At 49.8% G+C, this 14,872-nt stretch overlaps 1 protein-coding gene across 1 annotated transcript in view; it reads right to left on the reverse strand.

The window, feature by feature from the left end:
• LOC119381994 (venom metalloproteinase antarease-like TtrivMP_A) overlaps positions 1-14,872 on the reverse strand; it is a 116,314-nt gene that overhangs the window by 32,438 nt on the left and 69,004 nt on the right. Inside the window, exon 10 of the mRNA XM_037649738.1 lies at positions 6,772-6,880. Within this exon, the coding sequence (XP_037505666.1) occupies positions 6,772-6,880 (109 nt within the window). The remainder of the gene's footprint in view (positions 1-6,771; positions 6,881-14,872) is intronic.

Consider the following 14,872-nt stretch of genomic DNA (forward strand, 5'->3'; position numbering starts at 1 on the left):
AAATGGCGGACGACACCCGTCTGATTGAATCCATGTGTTTTATGTATTAGTTCCCAGAAATAACGCTACATTTTGGCGCAGCGGACAGCTTGCGAAGCCCGCAAATGAGGGTTACCTTTTTCATCGACGAGGCGTCATCGGAGCCTCTTGTTTTCACAGGGTACCAAGTCCACGGTGAGCCAGCTATGGACATTCCTCGCGAAGTTAGCTCGACCGGACTGATCGACACGGTACTGCGAGAAGCTTCAATGAGCCGTCAAGCCCTCGTGCAAACAGGATCGTTGAAAGTGAATCTGCAGCTCCAGACCCTGAGCGAACTCATTCTGGAACCCAGTCGCCGTGGCACCTTCAAGCAGGAAACGACTTCCGGGGAGGTGAGCAGCGTTTTATCTGCCATTGAGTGACAACAATGGTGCATTATGCAACAAGCTGAAATAATGGGATCATTGGTCAAGTCGCTTAGCCAGGAAAATCCACAACGACAAATTGTAGAACCTGAACATTTTGAAGGAGACTCGGAAAATGCGGGTCATTGGATGTGGTTTTTTGAGTCTGCATGCGAAAGGAATATGTGAAATACTGACGACACGAAGAGTCTAAACATGCGCCGTTATTTGGGTGTCACCGCAAGAAAGTGGTACGATTTGCACCTTATCGATGGAGCACCAATGTGTTGGGAAAGGTGGAAGAGCAAGTTTTTGGCGTGTTTCCAAGGCAATGCTGTAGAAAGATGGGATGCGGCACTCCACTTCACATACACGTCTGGCTCATTGCTGGAGTACTGTCTTGAAAACCGCCGCCGACTGCATTCTGCAGAACCAAGGCTCCCGTCGTCTGCAGTTGTAGCTTTGGTAACGCAAGGTTTTTTCCGTCAACATCCGCAGTCAAGTATAAATAAGTGATCCATGATCATTTGATGAACTTCTGCGATGCACACAGATATCAGTGACCACATTTTCTTCGCGAGAACAGCAAGGTGGTACACAAGCCGTTGATATTTCGAACCAATGCAACAATGAAGCGTTCACTCTGCCATCTGAGCCTGATAACGAGCACCACGGAAGAGTTCACCAGCGGAACAATGAAGAGGGGCGATTTTCGGCGTTTATTGAGGCAGAGCCTCCACGTGAGCTAATTACGTTCGATGACAAGCCCCAAGCAAAAACCTACACCGAGACAATTTGCTTGATATCATCAACCTTACTTTACGGCCCTATTAGCGTAGACGGCACTGAAATGAAGGCCCTTGTTGATAGTGGGGCTTCTGTCTCTATCATCAATAAGAGTCGAGTGGATGGCGGTCGCCTGCATACTGGTAGAGCATTGCGAGTGCGAGCCTACGATGGGTCCGTCAGCATGCATAATGAATGGATTACCCTAACCATTTAATTTCAAGGACAAGCAATTACCACTAACGTATTGGCCATTCCTAATGTCAGCTACGATTTCCTTTTGTCCCGTGCAGACATGAAGAAGCTTAAGATAAATATCTATTGGGATGACAGACTAATGGTTGAGGACAACGTCGGACCAGAGGATCTCTATGGGGCACCTAACAAAACAAGGATGATTTTTGACCAGGAGGACATTAAACGAAAGTACCCAGAACTTACGTGCATGGGCAGCTACCCTCCGGTGAAGAAATCTCACGTCGTCCCTTTCGAACTTATTGACAAAAGAGTTGTGCGCAGTGTTCCTTATAGCATGTCTAGAGATGAAAAGATCTGGCTGAAGAAGGAGTTGCAAGAAATGTTGGAGGCTTGTATTATCCGCCCTTCTGTTTCTCCATTTGCTTCTCCCATAACTATTGCCCCCAAAGAAGATGGAACATTCACACTCTGCACAGATTACCGGGCTCTTAACCACCAAACAGAGTTGACACCTTATCCAATGCCGAGGATCGACGATGTCATTGACGAGACTGGTGGTTGCCATTGTTTTTCAAGAATAGACATTTGCAAGGGGTTTCGGCAAATCCCGCTCACGGAAGAAACAAAAAAGTACACCGCATTTATAATTCCTTTTGACTTATTTGAGTACAACCGCCTACCATTTGGTTGGAAAAATTCTCCGGCATGGTTCCAGAAAATTATGACTGATATTCTGAAACCTTACTTGGGAGTATTATGCAACGTCTACATTGATGACATCATCGTGTATTCAAAGACAAAAGAGTAGCACCGGGGACATCTTTCAAAAGTTCTTCAAGCTTTGACTCTTTCTCAACTCAAAGTCAATTTCAAGAAAAGTTCTTTCTTTGAAGACAAAGTTGTATTTCTCGGAAGGGTGTTTGACGGATGTACTAAAAGCACGAAACGGGAATCAGTAGAAAGAATTTCTCAGCTGGCAAAACCTTATGATGTGCACTCCCTGCGGGCTTTCCTTGGCCTCGCGGGACACTTCAGGGCGTTTATCAAGGACTACGCACTGAAGACACGGTGCCTCAAAGACGCACCCTTCTAATGGAATGAGGAGTGCGAAGCTGTCTATTGCGAGCTTGTAAAGGTAATATCGTTGGATCCCATCCTGCGCATACCGGACTTTTCTCTGCCTTTCGTACTGAATACGGACGCATCACACTACACGACCGGTGCAGTTTTGTACCAGAAAACCTCAAAACAGGCCGATCCAACGAAGCATTACGTGGTGAGATACTACAGCTACACGTTGAAACCAGCTGAACTTAATTATTCTATTACAGAAAAGGAAGTGCTGGCAGTCCTAAAAACAGTTCAGTATTTCCGAACTTACCTTGAAGGGGCTAAATTCATGCTATTCACGGACCATCAGGCGTTGACACAACTTTTGAATATGGCACAGCCAAGAGGACGCATTGCGAGATGGGTCAACTATCTGCAACAGTTTGATTTCACCGTTTCGCACCGTCCTGGCCCGCCTCTAACCGATGCTGATGCACTGTCTAGATTGCTTGTTCATGGGTTCAGTGAAAATCCAGAAATGATCGACCATAACCTTAAGAGACAGGAATAGAGCAGAGTGGGTCAGGGAACAAACGGGGGTTAGGGATATCATAGTTGAAATTAAGAAGAAGAAATGGATATGGACCGGGCACGTAGCACGTCGGCAGGATAACCGGTGGTCATTAAGGGTAACTGACTGGATTCCAAGAGATGGCAAACGCGTGAGGGGGAGACAGACAATTAGCTGGGTAGATGAGATTAAGAAGCTTGTAGGTATAACGTGGCAGCAGAAAGCACAGGACCGGGTTGATTGGCGGAACATGGGAGAGGCCTTTGCCCTGGAGGCTGGAAGTGCTGCCTTGAAGCCGCTGTGAAGCACCACAACCGATAATACACCACGGGTTTAGGCTGCAGTCCTCATTTTGCTACAACCGGAACAGCGCCCATACTGCCTGCAGATCGTGACCTAGGCCTCCTAGATAACCTCCAACTTACTGAAGCAGAGAAAAGTGCCGAAGGTCAAGAAGTATATAGGCGCCGGATGAAGAGGAACTTTAATAAAAGACACAACAGTGACATACCACACATCGAGCCTGGAGACTATGTTCTTGTAAGAAAAGGAGTTGCACCTTCAAATGCTAAATATTACGGACCGTTCCAAGTTGTCAAGACAGCATCTCAACGCAGGATATTGGAGAACATGTAGTACACTGCAGCCTCGGATCAAAGAGAGTGTGCTTCTATTGGCAACGTATTTAAGTATTACAGCGGGAGGTGTAATCAAAGAAGTCAGGAAGAGTGAAGCGGTCTGCAATAAGCGCACGCAAGAAGATAAAGTGTAATAGGGGTAGACGTGAAGGAAGAAGAAGTTTGGAATAAAATGGCGGACGACACCCGTCTGATTGAATCCATGTGTTTTATGTATTAGTTCCCAGAAGGAACGCTACAAGTAATGGAACAAAGGCCCGGTTATTTCACGTGACCAAAGTACGTTTTTTCATGCGAATAATTCCGCTGCCTTCCTTCCACCAATAACAACGCAACACAAACGCTCAAGGTAGTGTAAAAAAAAGATGTGGCTTCGCGTGAAATCACTATGATATAAGCTTCGCCACAACATAAATTTGCGCAAGGCCACCCAGTTTTGCGATTTCCGTGGCATTCCATTTTCTCTTCTTTTAGGGGACAATTTAAGTACCGAAGTGTCAGACGTGACTTGACAAAAATAATTATCTGTAGTGGGACCAGGACCGTACACAACTAAAGCTCGTGGCGTAACCTATAAACGACAGTGCCGAAGTTATACACCTAACCACAACGCGCAAGTGCGTGAGAGCCTCTTTTTTTACCACCGAGCTGCTAAAAGGCTATATTCACGGATGATTTAATACTTCTAATCTTAAGAATAAGGCCAAGTGCACTTTGCAATACGCTTGGACCATAGGGCGGCACCAACACTGACGTGACTCTCGTAAACGGAGGGTACGGCGACCACACACAGCACTCTCGACAAGTGCACTCACTGATCTTCTTGCAGTACATATACAGCCGATCAAGGCCAAATGCTCCTTTACATCGTGTGAGACATACGTACGAGCTGTTAAAGTTGCACTAACGCAACGGAACAAACCGCCTGTTGAGGACCTGCATGACGTACGCGCACATGCGAACACAGCGTGGCTAGCAGACGACGCATGGAGCAATCCACACTAGGCGTGGTTCAGCCAGAAGCCGCCAGGCGGCGACTCCGTTCGATCTCGCGGCCAATACAAGGCTATGCTATGTTATGCTAGCGTGCCTGGATAACCGAGTGGTTACGGTGCTTGTCTTCGGATCGTGAGTACGTGGATTCGAATCCCGCCTCGTCACAAAGTTGTTTTCGCAAACAATTTCTCTCTTTCTCCTACTTTCTATATCTTTCTTTGTCTCTCTCGCTCTTTCTTTATTTCTTTTTCTCTCTCTTTCACTCATCAAAGTCATCATTTCCCAAACGTATGCTGTCGGGCTAGTTGGTGCATAATCGGTTAGAAAATCTTTGGCGCAAAGCAAGAACGTGGACGAACTGAAACTGAAAGAGCAGTTGACAATGAGTATGCCTGATGGCGTTTGTTGTATGTAAGGCGTTGAGTTACTATATATGCTACCTTTATGTAGCAGCGTTGCGCGTTTGTCTTCTAAGCGCCGCTAGCAAACGTGCATTGTGGACTAGCTGATACTCGGCCAATTTTTGTTATTTCCCTCTGCCGCGGCTACAGTGAACGGGATTGACACTAATCATCGCCAGTCAAGTTCATCGTCGGTCGGCGGCACCACATGGGTCCCAATCAACGATAACCTGACCATGTCGCCTGCATGAACGGTGTGCGGCTTTGCCGTATACATGCGGATGCTAGGCGGACCTACGCGCAACTCTGCTACCTAAAGATAGCATATAAAGTAAATCTAGTAAGGCGCTGGTTTAAGATTTCTCGGGAAACTTGAAGTCACCGAAACTCCTTGTCCGATGGCCTACGGCGGCGGACTGAAATAGTTCATTAGCAAAGCCTTAATTAAAAATAAACCCTAATTGGCAAGATGTTAAGAATATGAAGAAGAGAACGATGAGGGAGCGCGCCGGCCGAGCAACGCGCTAGAATGTAGAGGCCAGTCGTGATGATGGTAGTTTTTTGTTCACTCTGCGCGGCCTAATAACATCGAGGCAGAATAAGCTTTCCGAATGATCGTCGACACGAGAAGTCCCTTGAAGTTCCTTTATCGCCTTGCGAGCCAGGCGCTCTTGGCATTGCTCCAACTCGTCGGCAGGTGCTGTTGGGCCCTCATGTAACTTTCATGCTCCCGCTCATGAGCATCGCATCATACGTAAAACGAAGGTGGTACTACTGTTCTGCTCAGTACAAAAGAAGGTGTATGTTCACATTTTATTTAGAGAAGTTATAATAAAAAGTGTACCGCATATCAACACAAACATAGAGACCATTAACCGGGCACACCGGTAAAAGATCACGTCGTCGGAATCATGCGCATCATCGCTTCCTTACAGCGTGGAGCTCGAACAGTCATTTTTGCGACGTCATTGCAGAAATTAAAATACATATCCGCGTGTAGTTAGAAAAAATAGGGATTGTTTCAGTAAATAAAATAAACAATCGTGTCATTAGTCCTCTTATCACAGATTGTGTTTTAAGTGGTTGTCTTTCCCTTTAAGTGCCATTGAGCTCATTTGTCGAGACCCCCGGAGGAAATAACTTTCATCACATTGGAGACAGAGCATCCCTTTATGTCTGCAGCGGCTCAGTTCAGACACGGAAAAATCCTTCGCCCCTGCCTGCTGAGAGTAAGAGGGTGCTGCTTCTTTTCGGGAATAGGCAGAAGAGAAGTAGCTTGGTGGCGAAAAATCACCAAAACGCGCCTTATTACCTACGATTTTGTTGCTGCACGCTGTTTCCAGTGGCTGGATATGTTTCTTATGATTACAGTTATGAGGAGGCGTGTTATATAGACATGACGAGACTAAGATGCATGTTATAATGCGGTATGAGCAATCGCTGGGGGCCGAAACTTCAGTATGTCAAGACACGAAAATTTGAAACCCAAGTGGCCTTTTTTCTTTATTATATGACACATAAATCTGCGTGCCTTCTTTCTCGCTGTGGGGGCCAATAAGGTGTTAAATTGTTTGCCCATGTCGTCGTTTTGAGAACCACGGTGGCTATGCACAAAACAACTAGGTCTGGCATAAGCTATCCTGTCAAATGAATTGCTTAATCTTCAAGGTAGTAATTGTACTCGATGACGCTACCATCGACATGATATCATTTCAGCAACGATATAAATATTAAGTACGACTTACCTGTGTGCAAGCTCATGTGCGTAGACGTAAACTCCGTAGTAACTTCCGACTCTTTCTTCAGACATACCCACTTTCCAAGCTGTACAGGCTGCACCGACGTACGCATAGCCTGCATGCAGAGAACATTATTAAGGCTTATACCTACCCGGAGTTAGCTGTTCGAATGTAGTCTGCATAATTTACGAAATTCGATAAAGAGCTTAAAGGGCAGCAAGCGTTGAATGAAAAGACATTTAATATACGTAGCTCAAGATTGCTATGATTTGGCATATATCTCGTTCGTTACTGGACATATGCTATATACGAAAAATCCCGGCAGATCGCACATTGTGGAAATCAGTTTCCTGCGAAGCACCCAGCGAGTAGCTCTCTATGCTATATTTTTAGGCTTCGCACCAAGCGTCACGAGCCGCAGAAATGTTTGTGTATATAAAGTTAGGGGAGAGTCGGGAGGTTTGAGACACTTTTCACAGTTATATCTTGGAATGTAAGCAACTGCCCGAAGCTTGGCGGTGTCGGGAAAATGCCGTCTTTGGATACAACATGACCAAGGATGCTGAGCTCACTTGCACCAAAGCGGCGCTTCTTCCGGTTGAGCTGAAGGCCGGCGTCAGTTAGGCACTGCAGCAACTCCTCTAGCTTACAGATGTGCGTGCAAAAGTCTGGTGAAAATAAACCAAGTCGTCTAAGTAGCATAGGCGTGTTTTCCTCTTAAGACCACGCAAAAAAACTGAAGGACACTGTAAATTCCAGTTTGTTCGGCGAAAGCCTGTGGCCATTCGATTGACTGTGCCGTGCCGTCCAACGCCGCGCTGGACGCCGCCGCGTTGCGGAACAGTTGCGCATCGCGCGTGGAAATGTGCAACACGCAACTGTTGCTATGCACCGGTATGCTGTCACGTGATTGCAGAGAGTGTGAGGACGAGAGGCCACAGTTGGCACCGTGCCAGGGCACGGACGGACAGTCACCGCGTGTGTGAGACAATAAAGGATTTCGCCTTAAAAGGTTGTCCATGATGCGCTCGAATGCTGCGGGCGCGTTGCACACACCGAAAGGCATGACAGGGAATTCATTAAGGCCATCGGGTGTGATGAAGGCAGTTTTAGGTTGGTCGTCAGGAGCCACAGCGTCTTGCCAATATCCGCTCCGTAATTGGATAGAAGAGAAGAGATCCGCGCCTTGGAAGCAGTAAAAGGCATCGCGAATTCTCGGGAAGGGGTATGGGGTAAACGTACGCGAATGGAACCATCCTTCTTCTCCACAAGGACAACTGTAGCTGCCCATGGGCTGTTCGAAGGTTAGATGACGCCGCGCTTGAGCATGTCAGCTACTTGGTCGTCTATAACCTGGCGTTCTGTCGCAGACACATGATGCGGCCTTTTTCAAAGAAAGTTACGACCGGCCCTAGTATATGAAAGTTACGACCGGCCAAAAAGTTCTTCCCGGGATCGGTGCTCTTCGGGGGCGCAGGACTCCTGGTAGGTGTTAACGCACCTGTTGCACGTGCGCGACTGCGCCCGGCATTTTGACATGGTCGGGTTTCACGGCATCTGAAGGGGTGCCGCGAACAACCCTTTCGTGCGCGGTGGACGGAGCCATTAGTGGTTGCAGGTGTTCTTGACAGCAACAGCAGCCAGCTCATCGAGGTCGTCGACCTTTCACAAGCCCGGCTCTCCTTCGAGCCCTTCCTGCTCGCAAACACTCCAGTATTTGAGTCATCGGGGCGTGGTGCGTGAACCTCTTCATCGCGTGGTGCACGAGTGGTCGCCAATTGGACTTGTCGTCCTTGTCCCGCATTAGCGACTGCTTGACCCATTGCCTCCTTATTGGGGGCAGGGCACTGTGACGGCAGGACACCGGATTGGCAGGAGCTGCTGAAACTGATTTCGAGTGCCTCAGTGTTGGCAGACTTGGGGCTTTCTGAGCCGAAGATTTTTTTTCTACAAATCTCTCACTCTCTTATCATTAAACTGTGTAAATGAACCCCTGTTCTCCCTTGTACGAACGCGCCTTCCTCTCTGAAAAAGATGAGCTAATGAGAGCGACGGCGGGGGCAAGCTACCAATGACGAGACCCGCCGCACCCAAGTCGTAACAAGTAGCGATTTGGTACCCGTGTCGACGCATTGACTAACAGCTGACGTACGGCCGAAGGAAGCATGCTGACAGCCAAACAGGCAACGGAACTTGTCGAGCAGACGTAGAAGCCGGGCGCGTTGAGGAGCAGTTAACGGTCGGCTATGGAGTTGCCCAGTACATCAGGCGTAGTCGTCGGCTGCGAGGAGTCACATGTCACTCCGACGACTTCATGTTCGGCGGTGGAAGCAGTTAGCATGTCAGTGATCGTCGAAGGACCGACACTGTGCGCACGCCCGACGCACGCTCTAGCAAGCAAAGAAAGAGGACATGACAAGAGGTTGGAGACCTGCAGTCTCCTGATAGGGCGAAATGAAGGAGTGAAGACTTGTGACGAACTAAGATGAGAAATGGCGTAAAAAGTGGCCATATGACCCGGCAATACTGTCACAGGATACTGTGGCAAGGGCAAATGAGTGCGGCGCTATTGCAGTTTCTTACACAACAAATAGCTTGCCCTCAGCTTCACTATTGTCAAATAACAAAGCGTCGCAAAGTGCTTGAAATGCTGCCTCACCGCGAAAGTGGTCGAGGACAGCCGTTTTAGCGGAGAGAACGTCACAGCGACACATGAGGTTCTGGGAACGAGCATACAGCACCTAAAATTAGACGACGTGTCAATCACGACGCGAGTAGTATATGCAGCGGCCGGCGTGATGTGTGCGCTGGCGCACACATCACGCCGGCTTTTGAGCGAGCGGTAGAGGCTGGCACTAATTGAAACTGCGGCACCAGCGTCGCCAAGGGTGAGTGCAGCGACGACGTCGACATACACATCAATAACACTCGTTGGCGAAGAGAGACCCCTTGGTCTTTTCGCAGGGGACCCAGTTCCTGCTTCTGCAACTGCAGAAATTAGTTCTCCTGCTCCGAGGTAGAGCGACCACGCATAGGTGGTGGCAGCGGCACGGCTGATGCTAATCGCGCGTAGGTTTCAGGCGCACGCCGTGCGGAAACCTCGGCATAGCGTAGAGGCTCATTTACCTCGGCACAAGCAACGGGGGCCCGCGCAGGAGGAGTGTGGCGCGCAGAAGGCAGCGCCGCGCAGACTTTCTTCTGTGTCACCTGGCGAAGGTTCATCAGCAAAGGCGACGGTCAACAGCCGGCCAACCGACTGGCGACAGCAGCGAAAGCTGACGAGCGACCTGAGCACGAAAAATTGGCCGCGCTTCTGCGTGTTTCGCTGCAAATGTCGTCGAAATACAATAGTCTTCTGCTGGCCCTACTACGTGTGTCCTGGTCTCATCAGCGACCACCCGTGATGCTGTTCCCAAGACCACTGCCAGGTGGCAGCACGATATCGTCGGCAGAGGGCTTTTTCGTGCATAGCGTCGCATTTTCAGTGCAGCCGAAAAACAGCAGGGTCTTTTAAATTACGTATCTATGTGGTTTCTAGTGAAGGAACACACCACCTAATACTTACGTATTGATGTTGCGCCTCAGATATGCGTAATATATGTTTTTTGATCGACAGTGTTCACAAGTATGAACGCAGCTACCAGTTCAAGGTGGCTGGGCGTTCAGCAAGTGCTTAAATTGTGGCCGGGAGGCTGAAATTGAATCGCGTAACAGACAGACAGACAGACAGACAGACCGAAATTTTTGCATTTAGGTTCCCCAAGAAAGACTATCGTCTTTAAAAACTCCTTGATCTGAGAGAGCACTGACTCAAGATGAGGAGCGCTAGCAACGCTCGAGATGGTTTTGTGAGAAACCGTTGGCGCCGCGTCAGAAGGCGCTGTCTTCGTAGCTTGTCGAAACTCTGGCAAAGCTCCATCAGCTTAGACAAAATGCCAGGGTCCTTAGACAGCAGCATTTGAAGGGCATCATCGGAAATGCCCTTCATGATGTGGCGCACCTTATCCGCATCCGCCATTGTCGGTTTGGCACGCCGGTAGAGCTCAAGAATGCTCTTGATGTATCTGGTGAACCTTAGGGGTGAAGCTCCTTATGCCGTGGGTCTGTCCATCTTCCGTTTGTAGGTTTGTTTGTAGTAGCCACCTCTAGTTCGTGAGAAGCGCACGTTCTCGTATGCAGTAAAAGAAGAAGACGACGTTGACGAGTGACACTCTCGTGCGTGTTCGCCTGTGTGGCGTTTTCTTCTTTACTACGTCTCGTGTTATCAACGACACCCGAAGACAACATTTCAGAAGTAACGCGCCATGAGGCTCCCTCATTGCACGCTTTCTCTTTAGCTCGGAGTCGCCAGATGGAAGACAAGGCTGCGGAACGGAGGGCAAGGAAGGCGGCGGCAGCGCGCGATCGCAGACAGAATTCTGAGGTGAGAGCCCGTGATGCCGAAGCTGCACGTCGACGCCGCGAAGCAGATTCCGCCGTTCAAGCCCGCGAAGCCGAAGCTGCTCGACAAGCTGCATGGCTGTGGCGAGAAGACCCCGCCGTTCGAGCCCGCGAGGCCGAAGCTCCTCGACAAGCTGCACGGCTGCGGCACGATACCCCGCCGTTCGAGCTCGCGAGGCCGAAGCTGCACGGCTGCAGCGCGAATCGGATCTTCAAAATGTGAAGGACCGTGAAGCGGTGAGAAAGCGCGCGTACCGGCAGGTAGAGGCCGAGGCTGTGCGAGCACGTGAAGTGGCTGAAAACGCATGAGGCGGGCTCTGCCCGAAGGCGCCGACGCACGCTTCCAGCGGGACTTCCTCGATAACAGTTTCGGCCATAGTTGCGGTGTGTGTGACAGATTGTGGTTCTCAAACAATCTAGTCACAATATCTTCCATCAAGAAGGACCACGCTCGCGCTAATGCCATCGCCGTGCTGCAGCGCGAGTGCGCTTCGCCCCACTCATCATCATACACCACGTCGATATGCTGTGATTTTTTTACCAGTTTGCTGGTACCAACTTGAAAGATCGGCCCTGGGGTTTTTATACCACGGCTTGGCGACATCCGTTAAATATAACATTGCGGTGCCGAGCTTCATAGGACATTCCTATTTGTTGATAGCGGTGGCTCTTTCATTGGATTCAAGCCAATCCTCAACGTCTTTCTCACCGATGCCGCAAAACGTCTCGGGTTCTCGCACAAGCTGGACACCGGCAGATACCATGGTTGGTGAAGCCGGTGGGGGTGTCGAGATGGCGGCATCAGGCATGACTGGCGGCAATTTTCGACTTCTAATTGCAGGGCCGGGGAAAAAACCGCAGTAGCCTCTACCAGAATATAATGCAAACACTGGGCTGATAGCGGTGGTAGTAGCAGCAAGGAGCTGGGCAGCCGCAGGCAGCCTTGCATCAAACACAGGTTAGGCGGCTCAAGCTCGCACCTCAGGCAGGGCTGGCGATGTGGTTGCAGCGCTGGGCATTCGTCTTTTGTACAATAGTCATGGTCTGCGAATGTGCTGTTTCTCTATCAGGCAAGCCACGCTGACAAGTCCACCTAGATTACCGTTGTCTCGCTTCAAAAGGATAGTGCATGTGCCTGGACAGTTTTAAAGACGATAGTCTATCTTGGGGATATTTCGACGCAGAAATTTTGGTCTCTCTGTCTGTCTTCCTGTCTGTCTGTCTGTCTGTCTGTCTGTCTGTCTGTCTGTCTGTCTGTCTGTCTGTCTGTCTGTCTGTCTGTCTGTCTGTCTGTCTGTTCCACGATTCAGCCACCCGGCCAAAGTTTAAGCACGTGCTGAACGCCCAGCCATCTTCAACTGGTAACGGCGTTCATACTTGTGAACATTGTCGATGAAAAAGCAAATATTACGCATATCTGAGGCGCAACATCAATGCGTAAGTATTAGGTGGTGCGTTTATTACTAGAAAATACATAGGTAATTCTAAATACCCTAGTGTTTCTTAGGCTGCGCTGACAATGCTAGTGTTTTAGGCTGCGCTGAAAATGCGACGCTATGAGCCAGATGCGCCGATTCAACATGGAGGAGGAGACTCATGTAGTACGGCCGGCAGAAGACTATCGTCTTTATGTATTAAAGGGTTTTTTTTTCGTTGGCAACCTTTTGCCTTACCACTGCCTGTATCTTGCCTGTCCAATCCTTTGGCCCTCGTGTCATGCTGCCCGTGAGACCCTGGTGCGTCTCGTAACACTACTAAGCTGACCGCGCACTGGGAGACCATGGCTGTATTTTTCCGCCAGCATGCTCTACCGGTGACTGGCTGCCTGACCGGCATGCGGAATACCATGTGAGTGCTTGTACAACGCCTCCAGACGTCCAACTATGGTACGTCGACCGATGACTCCCTTTTTGTCCCCGGGGGTGACTGTGGTGAACTAGGAACGCTAGTGGGTCATTGCCAGCTCTTGCCTTAGGAACGACTCTTGTGCTCAGAGTCCGAGCCGGCCTCTGACAATCGGCCACAGCGTTGCTTATCAGTGAGCATTTTTTCAATAGTAAAGCTCGGGCGAATGAGGTATGACACCCCTGATCTCAATACTCACCTCATTTTCCTGAACTGCGGATTTGTTGGTAAAAATAGAGGAGATCTTTTCGTGCGCCCGGGAAAAGTGATAAATATTGTTACGGGGAGACGACAGACGAAGGCTGTATTTACAATATTCACACAACCGCAGTGATCGGGGTAACAACCAAGATGGCGGAACAGCAACGAACCCCGTCCTCCTCTTCTTCGTCCTCTAGGTAAGCGGCACATAACATTATCCTCCGGCGGTGAAAGCACCGACTCGGTGCACCCGGGCAAAGACGGTAGCGAGAATGGTCACTACACAGAGGCGTCGGTGGGTTCCGGTATGTGATAGGGCTTCAGACGGACAACGTGAACAATGTCGGTGCGGCGCTGAGTCGACGAGGATGAAGACAATGGCTCTATTTCATACGTCACGTCAGTCACTTGGCGGCATACACGGTATGGTCAGGTGTACGGGAAGAGTAGCTTTTCAGAAAGCCCAACACGGCGTGCTGGAGACCAGAGGAGGACAAGAGATCCAGGATGAAAATGGGCATTCCAGTGACGACGATCGTAGCGAGATTGTTGGCCCGCTTGCGATTCGGTTAACCGAAAGCGCGCAACTTGACGTGCATGGTCGGCACGGGCAATGGCTTCTTGAGCGTACTCAGTAGGTCGGTGCATGGAAGGAGGCATCATCGTGTCCATAGGCAACGCTGGATTTCGGCCGAATAAGACAAAGAAAGGCGAATAACCAGCCGTCTCGTGCCGGGACGTGTTATACGCAAACGTGACAAAAGGCAATGTTCTATCCCAATCTTGGTGGTCGGCCGACACGTACATTGCCAGCATGTCGGTAATGGTCCGGTTCATCCGCTCCGTCAAGCCATTCGTCTGTGGATGGTAGGCCGTGATTAGCTTGTGTTTCGTCGAGCAAGACGCCAGGATGTCAGTGATGACCCTGGAAAGAAACTGCCTGCCACGGTCGGTCAAGAGCTGGCGCGGTGCCCCGTGTTGAAGGATGACATTATGAAGCAAGAAGTCTGCTACGTCGGTCGCGCAGCTGGTTGGAAGTGCGCGAGTAATTGCAAACCGTGTAGCATAGTCCGTGGCAAAGGCGATCCATCGATTTCCCGAGACAGACGTAGGAAATGGACCAAGCAAGTCGAGGCCGACACGATGAAACGGCTCACATGGGATGTCAAGTGATTGAAGACGGCCAGCAGGCGGGAGTGTAGACTTCTTCCGGCGCTGACAAAGGTCGCACGAGGTCACGTAACGGCGTACCGACCTATACATTCCTGGCCAGTAGAAACGACGGCGTGCACGATCGTAGGTGCGGGAAAGTCCGAGGTGCCCCGCTGTCGGCACATCGTGAAGTTGGTCCAGAAGAGTCGAACGAAGGTGTTCCGGAATCACAAGCAAGAGGTCAGGACCGTCAGGAATGAAACTGCGACGAAGCAAGGTTCCATCGCGTAGCACGAAGAGACGAAGAGACGAAGGGAGGAATCAGGAGTCGGTGAGTTGAGGCCGTCAATGATCTTTCGGAGAGTCGGGTCACGGCGTTGCTCAGCAGAGATGTTGAAGAGGTCAGTTA

The sequence above is a fragment of the Rhipicephalus sanguineus genome, chromosome 2, assembly GCF_013339695.2.
Source record: "Rhipicephalus sanguineus isolate Rsan-2018 chromosome 2, BIME_Rsan_1.4, whole genome shotgun sequence".
Lineage (NCBI taxonomy): Eukaryota > Metazoa > Arthropoda > Arachnida > Ixodida > Ixodidae > Rhipicephalus > Rhipicephalus sanguineus.